Source organism: Bactrocera oleae, chromosome 5, assembly GCF_042242935.1.
Source record: "Bactrocera oleae isolate idBacOlea1 chromosome 5, idBacOlea1, whole genome shotgun sequence".
NCBI classification, from domain to species: Eukaryota; Metazoa; Arthropoda; class Insecta; order Diptera; family Tephritidae; genus Bactrocera; species Bactrocera oleae.
The window spans coordinates 65,951,367-65,967,496 of record NC_091539.1 but is presented as its reverse complement, the minus strand read 5'-3'; the positions used below and the strand labels follow the sequence as shown (position 1 = coordinate 65,967,496).

At 34.0% G+C, this 16,130-nt stretch overlaps 1 protein-coding gene across 3 annotated transcripts in view; it reads left to right on the top strand.

Moving 5' to 3' along the window:
* Positions 1–6,843: 6,843 nt before the first annotated feature.
* The window catches only part of Grip (Glutamate receptor interacting protein), a 51,580-nt gene continuing 42,293 nt past the window's right edge, over positions 6,844–16,130 (top strand). Inside the window, exons 1-2 of one of the 3 annotated variants that reach the window (XM_036366631.2) lie at positions 6,844–6,997; positions 8,120–8,390. In XM_036366631.2, the coding sequence (XP_036222524.2) occupies positions 8,264–8,390 (127 nt within the window). In that variant the 5' untranslated portion in view covers positions 6,844–6,997; positions 8,120–8,263. Of the gene's footprint in view, positions 7,017–8,119; positions 8,391–16,130 lie in introns of all 3 variants that reach the window. The other 2 variants (XM_036366630.2, XM_070109753.1) reach the window with 2 other exon arrangements.

Here is a 16,130-nt window from a genome sequence, read left to right as displayed (position 1 = left end):
CGACACGATTTTCACTTGTTAATGTCAAATTTTATTATTGACTTAAACTTTGCCATACTTTCAGAGATAAATACTTGTATATTACTGCAATATAAGAGTACCCAATAGGAAAATTGTTGTTCTGTTATATAATACATATCGATACGAAATTTCGAAGCGATACATCATTAGGTACGGTCGATCTAATCGGAGAACGTCTGCAACGAAATCGCGAGACGTTCCAAATCTCTTTCACAATAAATAGAAAAATAATTTTTTATTGATCAATTTTAAAATTTTAAAAAAATTTGTATATCAAATTATATGATAAGGGATCACTACAAAGGGAGAGCGCGCAATCGTTTACAGTTGAAAATAAAATTGTGTAAGGTTGCCAAGTGTTTGAAAAATGTTATTTCCTGTTTGAAACATAGGCATATGTATGTATATACAGAAAATTTATAACATCATTTTTTTTTCGAGAAAATTAGAAGTATTAGATAAGCATAGTCTCAAAATGATCGGCACCTAGATCGGTTGAGGAAAGCATGCCGGATTGGGAAATATGAATAAAGTAACGAGCATTATAACAGTATCTTATTATATAATATTTATTATCGAAACCAATAATATACTACAAAATCTTAAATATTTTTATGTCTCAATGTCTCCTATCAATTCACTCAAAACTCCGAATATTGCCTTCATTCCTTTAATAGCTGATTTTTGAACTTAATTTAATTATTTTTGTATTCAATAAATTAGAAGTGATTTTTATAAATAAATGATTTTTAAAGAGTGTTCAATTATTGAAATTAATTTTCTCTTGATTATATTCACAAACAAATACAATTGCGTTATACATTAGATAGTAATAATAAATCTTAATTATGTTTCACATAAGAGAGTGAGTAAGAGTAAACTCTTACTCTTAAATTAATGTTCTATGCCTTTTTTCTTTTAACTGATTTTCGCCTTTAATGCTGGGTGAAATGACTAAAATTTTTCCTACTGGGTATAATATTTCATACAAACATATATACATGCGCACATATACAGACATTCATACTTATATTTATGTTGGCAGCATGTTACGTGTTAATTACCCATTAACATGACCATAATTATGGTCAAAAACAATTATTTTAACAAGGTATGTATATTGGCAGGCAAGCTCACATACCTGCATATACTTCTATGCATACATAGATAGATATGTATATATGCATGTTATGTACACTTGTAGTTACTGCAAAAGTGTTTATATGAAAATTCATCTTTGATGTATCTGTGTGTATTGAGTCACGAAAAAACATTTTATGTAAAAATATAAAAATAAATGTAAACATATACATACATATATATATATAAATATATGTTAAATATATGTTTGTCAGCTACTTTTGCGTAATTGCCGAAAATTGCATTCATTTTTATGGCTAATAAAATTTGAACATTGCATTTGGCACCCGACAGAAATAATTGAGATTTTCCACGCACTCTTGTAATTCGAGGTTAAGCGCGAAAATTATCGAATGGATTTTGTTGAAATTTCGAAAATTTAAATATTTTTTATTTCAAATATCATTTGGCGCGATAATGAAATAGTAATTGAATAAATACTTAATTGACTGAAGAACTATCGGTTTATTACATAATATATGTAGAATTTGAAGAATTTATCTAACGACTAGTACGCTTAATATAAAATAATTATTTTAAGGCATCCAAGAGAGTCCACGGCTCTTATTATTATTCTCTGCAAATTGTGGCAATTTTCTTTCAAAACGAATAACGGAAATGTAGTCATTTTAAGCTAATTAATGTATTCTATGCAACCAAACCTTTCCCCATACTTTTTCAATACACACATAAATATATATATATGTACATAAATACATATTGTACATTGGAAAATTTAAAACACACTTAAGTTTTTTTGGAAATTTATGTCTATCGATTCAAAATTTGTATTTGTTTTTGGTTTAACGGTACATTAGCGCTGTGGGCAGTTTCGTTATGATGCCGAAGAACTCATAAATCTAATTTATGGCCGCAATTATGTGCACATGTGTGCATAGGTACATACGTACATATGTATTGTATTTATGTATGTATAAAAGAATATATATAGAGATATGTTTTTGAGTATCGTGGATATTGCTGACGAGTCGAAGGGGTCGCATTGCCTGAGTGCCAGTTCTAATGTCCATAATGGCATGCGCCATTGATTTTTGCTGGCTGAAGCGACGACAGATGAGGTGAGTTTAGTTAAGGTTTGTTTAGACGATATGCCTAAAATTTAAGGATTAAAAAAATGATAATTCAACGAAAAACATGCAACATTTTATAGCAATTTCGGAAAAATTTTAAGATTTTTAATTTGAAAGCTGATATGTTGATGGAGGTTTATATATAAGTTTATCGACGATTCAAAATTATCAAACACCCTGTTTTGGTAGATTTCAAATATCAAAAAATCCGATGTATTTTGAAATCTCAGTGATCTAGTTTTTCGAATTAAGTAAAAACTATAATACCAAAGTAAAAACTACTATGTCAATCATTTGGTAGACAGGGGTAAGTGTTCCGAATGCTCAAGTGGGTAAATTTGACGATTTCAGAACCGAAATTTGGAACATTTATTTTTATTTTTATTTCAGAAAGCAATTTCGTTCAATTCGACATACATACATTATTGATTGATTGTGAGCTCAGTCGGATCTTTAAGCTCATGGCTGAGTTGCTAAAAGTCAAAGAAAATCGTTTTCTCATAATCAAGCCAGGAAATTTGTTGAATTATTCCAGTAAGAGCGTCAGAATAATGTCTAATATGCGTTGGAGATCTATTAGCTGAATTAGCGATAATCATTTTAATTATAACGGATTGCACTTTCAGGTTTTCGAACAATTTGTACAGATCGGACCACTATAGCATATAGTTGCCTGACCAAACTGACCGATAAGAATTAAGATAAAAATATTTTCATATCTCTTTATGTTGTAAAAAATGAACAAGTGAAGAGTATAATAACTTCGGTGCAGCCGATCTTAACTTTTTTTTTGTTTTTGTTAAAAACATTATTATGTAGAATCCTCTGTATAGTATTACAAATTTATAAATTTAAATTTATTATTTAATATTTAAAATACTCACTTTCAAACCTCGTTTTTTGATAGCGTTTTGTATATTGATAAGGTTAAAACTTTTCCACTGCTCTCAAAACTTATAAAAATAAAACATTTCATTCAAAAATTTATTTAAGTTAAATGTGTAATATATGTTTAAAATATATCATAGAAAACATTTGATGAACGAATGTTGTAAAATTTATGAGATGTCATGTCCAGTGCTGGCAAACGACCAACCAGAGATCACACACATAAAGATTTGCTGCAATAAATTTTAAGCAACATAGTATTATTTTTATAAGTAGCGGTATAAAGAAATTATAAAAAGATGCCACCCACGCAACAACGGCAAGTATATGCAGTGCTATGCTGTTCTGGGTTAGCTTATGCTAGGCTATGCTATGTAGGATAGCTTTGCTCAGGCATGCGATGACAATCAATTTGGCATATACGCTGCTTAGCTTCAACGTATAAATGTGTTTGTGTATTGACAGCATCCGGCGGATGTGTCGTCAGTGACACTCGATTTTTATATGCATACTTATTCACAAACATACATATTTATATAGCAATTTGTGCGTATGTTCTGTAAATAGCGCATTTTCATAAATCCATTGCATACTTTGCTTTGAAATCAGGCAAATAGGCTTTGTGGCTATAAGAGATTTGTAATACATTTATACATACAAACATATATACATACAAACATACATATATACATGCATACATCATATGTAGTTGCTCATATAACTGTAATTTATACGTCAAAGTATGTTGGATCTTCGATACGCACGCTTGGCACATAAATTTTCTGCAATATCTGCCGACTGTATAGGCTAAGCACACACAGAAAACATATTTACATATCAATGTATGTATGTATGTGTATCAAAGTATATATGTTTCGATTTTCTCACACAAAGTTAATCACTTCGGCTTTGAAGTGCAGCAGCGTGAAGATTTATGAATTTTTTCTAACAAAATGAATTGCAAACTACTCAGTTGCCTTGGATCAGCATGCTTAATTCGGTTTTCTCGTATCGCTTCATAAAAAGAACTCCCACCAAGCCTTCTAATACATATGTATCTACACATTTACATACGTAGTTATGTAGTTTTGTAGTAGTCAGCGCAAATATCAATTTCACTTGCCAAAAAGCGAGTGTCTTTTTGCTAGTCCATTGAACCACATTAAATTGTCTGCCAAGCAAATGTTTTATATCGCCGTTTTGGATGTTGTCAATGCAACTCTGTGTTTTCGCCAAATGTGTTTTTTATGCTTTTCTAAAGTGTTCTTCAGACTACTCGTCAATTATTTGGACATCTTGGTTTTTCGTTTGATTTATTTAAGTTATCACAAACATCTATATAAATGCCTATGCATACATACACACATATTAAAACATAAAAATATGTTGGTATCGGTATGTGATTCCCTGTATATTTTGGCATTTCTTGAGTTTATTTTAAAGCTGAAACAATAAGTAATGACATTAGGCATTTAAGCCCTAAGTAATTAAGTATGTTTCTATTTTTTCTCAAAACTCTCGACTCTCGCTGATCGTCTATGTTTGAAGGTCTTTATCAGCGCAGACATATTTTATGTACATTTGTGACAATTCGAATGTTTATGTATATAGGTCAGAGAAGAAAAAACATTTTTGTGGAATTTCAAATATTTTTACAGCAATATACTATATGTATTTAAGAGTAATGTAAATGATACAGCCAATTTCGAGAGGCTTATTGGATTAATGGATTTAGAATCCATGCCGAAAAATCGTTTTGAAAATATTAGAAGTAGAAAAATTACCCCAAGTTGCTTCAAACTCGGTATTTAGGTGTTATTACTATTTTCAAATTCATAATATTCTCCTTTCGAAACATATCTACATATAGATCAAGTTCGCGAAAATTGGGCACTAGTGAGACAGTTCATTAAATATACATACATATGCTAGTATATACCCAAAACTTTCCGAAAGCGGTTTCTTAATCTGTCTTCTGCTAATATCGTACTTTGTTTCACAAAAATTTCAGGTAAATAAATAAATTTCTAGGATCTCAGCAATTCGTCAAATTAACTTTAGACTTTTACTTTCAACATGCTCCCAACAAAGATGTTGCTTTGAAACATGTTGCTAGTGACTACAGCTGTTCGGCATTTCCTGCGCAACATACACATACAAAGCTCACTCTCTCTCATATATTCGTGCACACGCTAAAGGAAAAGCCACCAGACAATTGTTAAGCTCAGAGACGCGGGCAGCATGCCGTAAAATACCGCTGAAAACAACAAGAAAACAATTGAACATTTGCCGGCATTCATCACACAACCCAGTAAGCAATTAGCTTTGTTTCTTTGAAGGTGAAGAGAACAACATTTTTTATATTATAGTTAATTATACTTACTTATATAGATATATTTCGCTGGATTTGGAGAGTTAAAGAGTAATTTGAGATTATGAGAAAAACTATAGTCACAAATAGCCATTATTTCTTTTTTGGCACACCACATTTTATTCGGTAAAATTTATAGTATTTTTCGAAGCTTACGAATCCCTTATGCAATATGTTTGACTAATTTAATAGTCAATATTTTGATTATTGAGTTAACAATTAAAACCTCGTATCTACCAAATATTTCTTTAAATTAAAATACTGATTGGTCTGTATTTCAGCTAATAATTGGTATAATATAATATTAAAATTCACTGATGCTGATCAGTAAACAGATAACCCACGGCACAAAGCGCCTATGTCGCTGCTTTGATCCTGTAAAACCACCAACTCATGAACAAACCTCATTATATCCTAGAGAACTGAAGAGCAAAAGTGTTCGCTTTATATCAATAAATCTCAACTACTTTTTTACTGAAGCGGAAAAACTACATAAAAAGAGACATTTTTCTAAAAAAATCCGCTGTAATTGATTTCTTAAGAAGAATTTCAGTTTACTTATAAAAGATTAAGAGATACCTACTAAAGGAAGGATTTTTGTCAACAGTCCGCAGATATCTTTATGTCATGTGAAACGATTTCAACTAAAATATAGAACTCAATCAGACCTTAAAAGTTAGGATGATATTTGAATTCTTAGATCTTTTTGTTGTTAAAAATTAACACAAGCTCAGACGCTGACCCCTAAGATAAAATTTAAGAGTAATTCTTGTAGTTATCTGCGACCAGCAGGAAACATCAATTCCGGCTGTGAAATAACGTCAGACAAGCTCCTTAACATAAAACTAATACGATATGGATTGGGAAGAGTTGAAGTAATTTTCGACCGAGTTTACAAATATGCGAACACTACCGAAAAATCGAATATGTATTTATATATGAAAAGCAAAGTCATCATTCGCGAATTGGTATCGAAACAAATTACTAAATTTTCTAGAAACTGTGTTCTCTTCGATTTATAAAGTTCCGATAATTGCTGCCTTAATGTTTACTGTGTTTAAATGTGGCGCACAAAGCAGCGCAGCAAGCGCCAAAGTTGCACGAGGCGCACGAAGTTTGGGGCGACAGCAGACGAGCGCACACAGCAACAGTTGGAAAATACACACGTGTCTATATATGTATAAGCCGGCGCGGCAAAGGGGAGCGCTGCAATCGCGGACGGTGGGTGCAGAGAACTGTTGTTGTATGCTCTCTGGCGTGTGCGTGTGCCGACGCTGCGATGGCTACGGAAGGCAAAGCGCTGCAGCACAGATTCATTCTGAAGTTGTGTCTCGTGGTGCACGGTCTAGTTTGTGGCAACGTCTGCAATCGGTGGCAATAATTCAGCGTTACTTGCGACATACATACATACATACAAGCATATAAGTGTATGCCTGTTATGTATTTTTTAATTTAACGCGTGAACTGACGATCAATCCAATCTGAGGTGCGGTGCAAGGTGATGCGTGTGTACTAAATATATTGAAATTTGTGGGAATAACAAACCAATACACACACATGCACATACAAACGCGTATTGATGGATGCGCCTATGAAAGTGCAAGTGTTTGTGCGATTTGTGATAGCGTTTGGCAAATTGAAATGAAATTTCGCAGCAACATTTTGGCCGCCAATTGACACTGTGTGGGTTTGGGCGCCCCGTAAAATCACCGCAAAACTTGGCAAAATTCGAATTTTATTTTATGCCTAATGTAGTAAATGGGTGAAACTCATATGCATATGCGGCCGCCACTACATATGTATTACTGCGTACAAGTGTTTGTGTGTGTGTGTGTGTGAGTGCGTATTCGTGAAGTGTCTGGTGTGTTTTCGCGTTCGAGGAAACTGCGCGCCGCGTTTCGCGTTCACTTTTTAGTTTTCCCCACTTTCGGTGCCTTGTTGTTGTTGCTGTCAACATTGTTGCTATTGCATATTGTTTTTGTTATTTTTTTTGTTCTTCATCTATAATTGCTGTTTTGGCTACGCAATTCTCCACAACATTTATTTTACTTACGGAAAGTAGTTTATACGCGTTGTTGTTGTTGCCGTTGAAGTGATTTCGTTTTGGAGGTCTGCGCGCGCTTGTGCCGCGCGGCAGTCGGTGCGCCACACCGCCCATTCACCCAACCGACGAGCGCGACTGTTTCGCCGTTTAAGTTTAAAAATAGTTTTCGAAAACTCGCGTCGAATACGCACGAGCCAAGGGGAAAATCTTGTGAAAACTTGTGTATAACGTAGAAGTGCAAGAAGAAGCAGCAGTAGCAGCGAAGAACGTGAGACGAGTAAAGCACTTTATGCCTTCTCAGATTCTTGATTTTTTACTACTTCGTGTTAGTTTCCACGCGTTTTTGTTGTTGTTTTGTGTTGAATTTTGTCAACGCGTACGCGTCGCGGCGTCTTCAAGACGCGCGGCAGTGACGATTTTTAAATTTCTGTGCTTTTTTCGTCAATTCATTGTGTATACTTTGCAGTTCTTGAGATTTCCCCCTCTATGCGCTCGCACAACTGTGAAATTTCAAATCAATTTTGAAATAGTTTTTCTTTTGTTTTTTTTTGTTTAATAAAACAGCACAAGGAAACTGACATTTGATTTCGAGTGTAGTGTGTGTGTTTATGTGCGCAATGTTTGCAGTGTACTGAGTGGCAGTTTTCCGGTGCTGTATTCGAATTGTGCAAACAAAAAAAGATATATTGAATAATAATATCGTGCAAAATGAAACTTTGGAAGGCGAAAAAGCCGATTAGTTGCGTTCCCGGCAAATCTGCAGCGCTGAAGAATGAGGATAAACTGGATGGCGGTAGTAACAGCGGTGGCATACCGTTAACGCCGCTTGTTTCGGGTGAGTTGCGAAATATTTTGATTAAAAGTGACACTTAATAATGGCAATCTACTATATATTACTGCTGATGTGATGAAGAACTGGCAAATTCGGATTCAATAAACCTCCGTCTCCTCCTTTGATATCGATAAATTATTATTATTTTTTGCTTTGTACAAGCAGGAATGATATTCTTGGGCATAAATAAGTTATTAGATAATGCTCCAACTTCAATTTAACAAGAAAATTGTAGCTTTTTTCCATCACTCTATAATACTGAGATTTAAATATGATTGCCTTAACGGATTGCATCTGGTTTTGTCAGTAAATGGACTAAAGGCTCATATTCATTGTTCTGGTGAAAATTTTTTCGCATTGCCGAACCTTCAACTGACGTCAAATATTTCTTTAATAATCTAGTAATGATAGATTCCAACAAATACTCCAAATTTTGCTGTGCGTACTTGTGGACTACCATTTACTTGAGCAAGTTGAAATTTTGGAATAGTAGTAGTAGTGCTCGTAGCCCTGTCGTCTAAGAGGTTTATCGTTAGCATCTTCATAACGACTTGAAGTTTCTTAACAAGTTTCCATTACATTGTCTTAGAATTACTTACGTAATTACTGCATTGTTCGTATCGAACCCCCAGCCACTTATTATTGTTCTTAGACTTCCAAAAATTACTTGCTATAAAATAATTACGCAACAATGAGGAATTAATGCTCAAAACTGAGGCTTAGTATTTTGAAGAACAATATAAATAGTGCTACAAAAAAGGTGTCTTGAAATTGGAAGAGCACTATTAACGGCGTATTGTTCTGCAAGGTAACTACATGAGTGTTAGTCTGCTTGGCTGGGCTCCCGATATGTGGCAAAGGAGCCTACATACACTATATATATATATACCATAAACATATACATATATACCATATACATACTTTATAAATGCCATTCGACTTCGCCTTTAACCTTATAACATACATAAATATTTATATCAGTCAATGCGATTTGATAACAAAAAAGGGCCAATAGTTTATAAACTCGTCTATTAAGGTATACTTAATAGCTTCTGCTCTATTTCTCGGATAACATCAGGACCTACATTAAACAAGGGTCAGAAATGGTTCCAAAAAGCTCAAAAATTCATATAAATTTGTGGCTCAACTAGCGTTTGGCTGTCGCAAAATAGTCCTGCTCTACTCGCACTTTATTTTTTTAGGGGGGTATTCTGGCTTAGAAATTTAAAGATATCGATTTCTTTCTTGCATATTATTGTAGTATGACCCTTAAAGAATAAGTCTCTAAAAATATTTTAATTATTTTCGGAGTTACAGCTCATTTTGTGATGCGCCGACCGAATCGACTGGCAGCTCGGGGCGAGCTTTAAGGTCGCTTTTCTCTGAACTACTTTTTTTAGAAACGATGTACATGATATCTCAAGTTCTACTCAATCGATTTACTTGAAATTTCATACAGAGCTGCTTTATACATTATACTATCGCACTACGAGAGGATTTTTGTAAATTTCTTTAAAAGATTCCGAACGGCAAAAAAAACGGAAATAACGAAACATATTTTTCAAACAGCCGCCAATTTGCGAAAAAAATTTCCCAAAATCCTTTCGTAGTGTTATAACTACATCCTTCATCTTTAAGGATCACTCAACAATTTCTATTTCAAGTTACTGGAAAACCTGATATCCTGCACACCAGGATACGCCATTTTAGCATCAGTCCCCACTTTGCCGGCCTGGAATTTTTTGAAATTGTTTATTTTTTTTATAATATTAGAATTGATTTGTACTCTTTAAATATCAATAAAAACATATATAAAAAGTATGGTAAAAATATTTCTATTTATCGGGTCTGCAAAAGAGCCTGGAATTCGTTCTTCGAAAACAGAATACCCCCTTAATAGAAATATTGCTTTATTTATTATTTTTTTAATTCTAACTCAGTACAGTATTTTTGTAAGATTAGTTCCTATATTATTTTTTATTGTTAAATGAAAGTCTTTAAGGAATTTTTTTTTCTGTATTAACACATATTTTGAGACACCGAAAATTATGTAAATAGGCATTATGCATTACGATTTTTAAAATATGAGCAATGATCGTTTAAAAGAACTGCTTTAAAGACATGAGTTAGTCCATTACTGCATTATACAAGTATGATTTCTCCAATAAATGCGACTTTAACTGTTCTGCTGTTTTTGAAGAAGACTGTCATAACTCAAACTCAAAAACTGAAAACATGTGTATTCCAACATATTTAATTAATAATATTACATATTTAAAAATATTTATAAATATTTGATTATAAAATTATCACGACGAAAATAGTTATATGGCATGTGTTACGATCTATGTACATATTTTGGAAACACTAAAATTAAATGCGTTATTTAAGGGTTAAATTTGACTAAGTCATTACTTCAAATAATTTCTTTTCGTTTCATTGATTTCCAATTGTAAAAAATACACCTTTTTGTATACCATTCTTAATTGTTTTAGTTTACAATAGCTTTTAATTTTTTATGAAAGGAACACTAGCTGCTTCGTGTTAAAGTACATTGAACTTTGTCGGTTTGAAATTATGCTCTTCAAGTGTTAAAAGTACTCCCCCAAAAATTGTTATTTTGTAATCCAATACTCAAAACAAAATGTGCATTGACCCAGTACCTCTATGTATGTTTGTATGTATATGTATATGTAGTGCACAACTCAGAAACCCTTTGTCAATATACGAGTACATTCACCGATAGATAGTCGCTTGTAATCATAAATCACGCTTCATCCGAACACAACGCACACCTTTCAGCGATCAACGTTTATTTGTTTTGATTTGACTGTTAGTGGCTGAAATTGCAGTAACACCCCCGAAAACGCAAGTGACACTGCTTACATAAGTACATACATCTGACATACAAGTTGACGTGTAAGGGGGTGTGTAATTTTAATAAAAATGCATTTATGTTACACATCAAAATTAAGCCGCTTCTCTCCATTTAAGTATGTGTGCGTATATGTTTATGTATTTATCTGAATCTGTCAATCATTGTCTTGTCATAGTTGTAGTTGTTGCAATTATTGCTTTTTTTGTGGATTCACAGTTGTCATTATTGAAGTGAATGCGTAAACAAGCGACATCTGGCCTCCGCCATCAGCATTTATGGTGGCCACTTCCAATAACTGGCATTCCCGCTCATGTGTGGGTGCCACGCTGTCAACGACTATGTTGCAGTTACGTTCAAACGCGTGCATAAAAGCATATAAGCGCTCAGCTGCCGTTGTCACGCGCATTTTTTTAATTTTTATCGCATGCAATATTTGTTTGAATGGTTTTTATAGCATGCGATATTTCTTCAAAATCAAATGAAATTGCCTTTCAACTGGTGCTTTTAATTTTTTCTTTGTTTTATGGAAGTTCAGCAGATCAATCGCTAAGTTTTCATGCGTTTTGGTGCTTTCCGCTTGAATTGTCTTTGTCGCAACATATATACATATATACCTATATACATGTACACTGAGGCATATACAATACAAAAAACTACGCCGTATTTTTATATGATTTTTCTTTACAACTTTGTTATTTTTTTTTGTCAATTATTCTGCTACAAATTGAAACATTTGAAGTCAGCCTTGCTGATCGCAACGATCGCGATCGCAATCGCTTTGTTCTATGCCATAAAGCTAATATTCGATTTTCCCCAATAACTTAGGCGCTCAGCAAGCGGGCTTGTGTGCCGCATGCCGCTCGCTCTTTCAGCTCACATTTGACGTTGCGGTTGTTGTCGGTAGCTTAATTGCAAATGGTTTGCCGCCTCCGCGTTCGATTTGTATCTGGTAAATGTCAACGATTTGCTTTTGTTGTTGCTCTGAATGATCCCATTTGGCCATTTACTTGGGTTATCTGCCATTGTCCGTTCATTTAGTGCGTTTGAAGCTGAATTTTTATGAAATAATTGTGGGAAATTCTTTAATGGCTTTACAAACTCTTTTTCCGAGAATTTTTATTTGCTCATATGCTTTATTTCGATGGCGATTCGAACACATGCTTATGGATAAAAGTGTGTGATCTCTATGAATTATGGCAAGTTTTATCTGTATTTTGGGTAATAATATAATTGTAGTGATTGTAATTCGATATTTAGTGTGTGCCTGGCTGTTGTTCTGCAAGCTGAAAAAGTTTTAGAATACCAAATTTGTCGGATAACATCTACGAGTACAACATAAAGAGGTAGAGCGGCTCGAACAAATCTTTAACAGAAATCTATTTAAATTTTTTTTGCCGAAAAGACAGTCAAAAAAATTGCGATCGAAAAAGTTTTCAACAGTGGATCGATCTAGCGCAGTTTGACGTTCTGAGAATAAAACACGCCATAACCGGGCTACTTGTTTTACGGCTTTGTTATCTTAATCCCTTACAACCTTCCATAGGGAAAAGGCCGACCACGTTCAAATGAAAGTTGACGGATCACCGAGATGGCTTATACGTCTTTTATCGATATCGATTAATCGTTTGATAAATGTTGTAAAGTTGTGAATTGTGGATCCCTTGACTGAAATATCATTACCAACAGAATTTTTAAAAAAATATGGATTGAGGATGACAGTGTCGTAACACTCTTCTGTCATTGTCATTCCTATAGGAAGCGTTGTTGTTTTATCCAGCATCTAACCTGGATCTGTCAGTCTTCGACGATGATTATGTATCGATTTTATGAGGCCACATCACGCAAAAATTTCAACAAGGCTCAATGTCGTCATAAATGGAATCGCTTCTTTTATAGTTTTAATGGAGCTTGAACATTTCAATACTCATGGAAGATAGTTGGTAAGACTGTTTGCCACTTCTTTTGAAATGAATCAATGAATTGACGCTTGCAGTGTTCGAACACAAAAGTCTTTCGCAAGATTTTCGGTCCTTTAGATGTTGGCGATGACTATCGTATGCGGAAAAACGAGGAGCTGTATATGCGCTGTACCACGCAATTGACATTGTGCAGCGAATAAACATCCTCTCGAGTATGGATGATGACGCTCAAGCGAAAACAAGGTTTTTGATGCCATAGTCGGTGGTAAAAATTGTAGAAGAAGCAGTCACGAAACTCTTTGTAAGGGCCCGGAAGGCGCAATTACGTTAGGCCGACAACTTTATTGGGCTAAAAAAATGATGAAGAGAATGACAATTTATAAATATATTTATATGCGGAGAGTTCAATGGTAAGGTTTTCGACAACACACTTTCAGTGATGATAATGATTATATAATATTTATAATGAATATAAAAGGATATCCGAAAGTACTTGCACAGAGATACAATACTCGTATTATGCAATTATATTGATTTTCGCCTAAATTTTTTTTATTCAGAATTTAGTTAATTAAACACTCATACAACTCCGACACAATTTGTTGCAAATAATTAGAATTCGATTTGCAATTAAAATTCAACTAATTGTGCTTGTCATTTCATTTTGAGGCAAATATCTGGCATAGCAGCACAAGCATGCCGACTCATAGCACTGGGGATGCCACAGTTGTTGGCATAAAGTGAGTGGCACACAGCGGGCTCCTGTTGTCGCTGCTGCCGCCGTGGCCACTGCCACTGTCAACGCGCATTGCAATGCACTTTGCGGGTTCAATGCACAATCGTGTCATCGTCACTTGGATCGTTCGTTGCTCGTGGCGCTGTCGCTGTTGCTGTTGCCGTCGACGTTGTTGTCGTCGTCGTAGCCATCATCGTCTGCATTCGCGTTAATTAACACGTGTCCACAATTCAAATTTGTATCAAGGAACACAAAAAAAAACTTACAAAAACAATTCGAAATAAAGGCGCTTGGGTGCTGTCATCGCAGGGAGTTAGGCGAACATGAAAGTTAGGCGAAGGGAAAAGAGGCGCAATAGAAAGTAAACATAAAATTTAAAATATATATACCTATATATATTTCTATATACATAAGTATGTAGTATATGAAAAACAAGTTTCTGTTTTCTTAATTTAATCGCCCAACTTTTTTGCCGTTGCTTCCGAGCGTAGGGAAGGCGAACGCGCACATTGCAAGGCAGCGCAAATTAATCCCACAAATTACATGAAAATCCAGCACGGCATTATTTCATTATGTATAAATACATACTTATAGATGCAAACTTATATATTTTTTCGTGGCTGCTGGATGCTTGAAGCGTTGTCGTTATTTTTAGCGAATGTTGAAATTGTGGAATTCGTCGCCTCATCCAGCCTATTCGCAGCGCCATAACTCCTTCTTTCAGGCAAATCATAATCATGGCATTTTTTGACGTTTTCTTTTCATATCTCGCGGTGAATTTTGTAGTCGTTGCATTATTGCTTAGTTTTGTGGTGGGCGAAATGATAGACTGGTTCATTGGTAGGCTATTTTTTGTATAAATATTTTCAAATATTTTGGAATAAGTTTAGGATAAGTACAGAAAAATGGCAAAACTATTTCGAAAGAGCGGAGATCTGTTCAAACAAACCATCTAAGTTCGCTCAGTGGTCAAACCCATAATTAAACAAATTTTAAAAATCATTTAAAAAAGTTTTAAAAAGTCTATTTATAATTCCTAAGAAGCCCAGTTGTACAAACCGAATTGTAAGGAATTAATATTGTAGTTAGATAGATTTTGGATCACTCTAGTATACCAGTCAAAATGGATTTCTATATTCGTTCATGTTAGGAGATTAGTTTGTCCATAATACCGAATAAATATTGTTCGAAAGGTATAAGTTTCTCTTACGGTATTTTGGTAAGATCGTCTCTAAATATGACCAATAGGAATTGTTTCGAATCAAGGTAACTAATAAAATTCTAAAAACTTTTTCATACTAGATTTCTCAATGATTTTAATAGTTTAAAAGCCAGGTTAGATATTTAAGCATTCCACCTTTGTTTTTATAACAAAGAAAGATAATCAAAAACATCTCTGATTTCATAAGGTCACACTTTATGTTTATGTACTTCTGGTATCGACCAGGTTAAGACAAATATTCTTTTTTTTCAAGATCGATGGTATAGACCTTTGATTTCAATTATACTCTGAACAGAGATGAACAGCGTGACAGGCTGTTTATTATAGTTTCGGTGCAACCGAACTTAACTTTTTTTCTTGTTTTAATATTGCTTTAGATGATACAAAAGAATAAAATTCATTTTCCAATTTTAAAGTCATACTTTCTGCTTTAGCCTTTCGGTTATCGACAAGCTTAAAACAAAAAAAAAATCAGTTGATGGATGATGTTTCTTTTTAAGATTTATCGAATAGACCTTTGTCGTTAATTTTGTATTAAATTTATCAGGGTTAAGCTCATTGAGTTTCTGCAGCAGACGTTCTCAATAGGGGAATGCAGATTTCATGATAAGCACTTCCATATATTATATAAATAGTTTTCCAATAATGCCGAAAATATAATTTTTAATTTTCTAATAAATCATGAAAAGCTTTAAACTTCGATGTGTGACAATCTTTCCTTAAATCATTGCTGTCGTCAGTTTAGGATTATACAAATTAAAGCAGTCACTAATAGGCAAAGGTATAAAAGTACCGCAGAACAATAAAATACAAAAAAAAAAAAAAATCGGAAAGTGAAAAAAATCGTTCCAAAATATCACGAAACTTTAATAAGTTTTCCTGCCAGGGCTACGGATGCAACAGTGTGCCCCTCAAATGCACACATGCAACCATATGCTGCAATGTTACACCGACAACGATTCGCTTACACTCATGTATGTGTGTATGT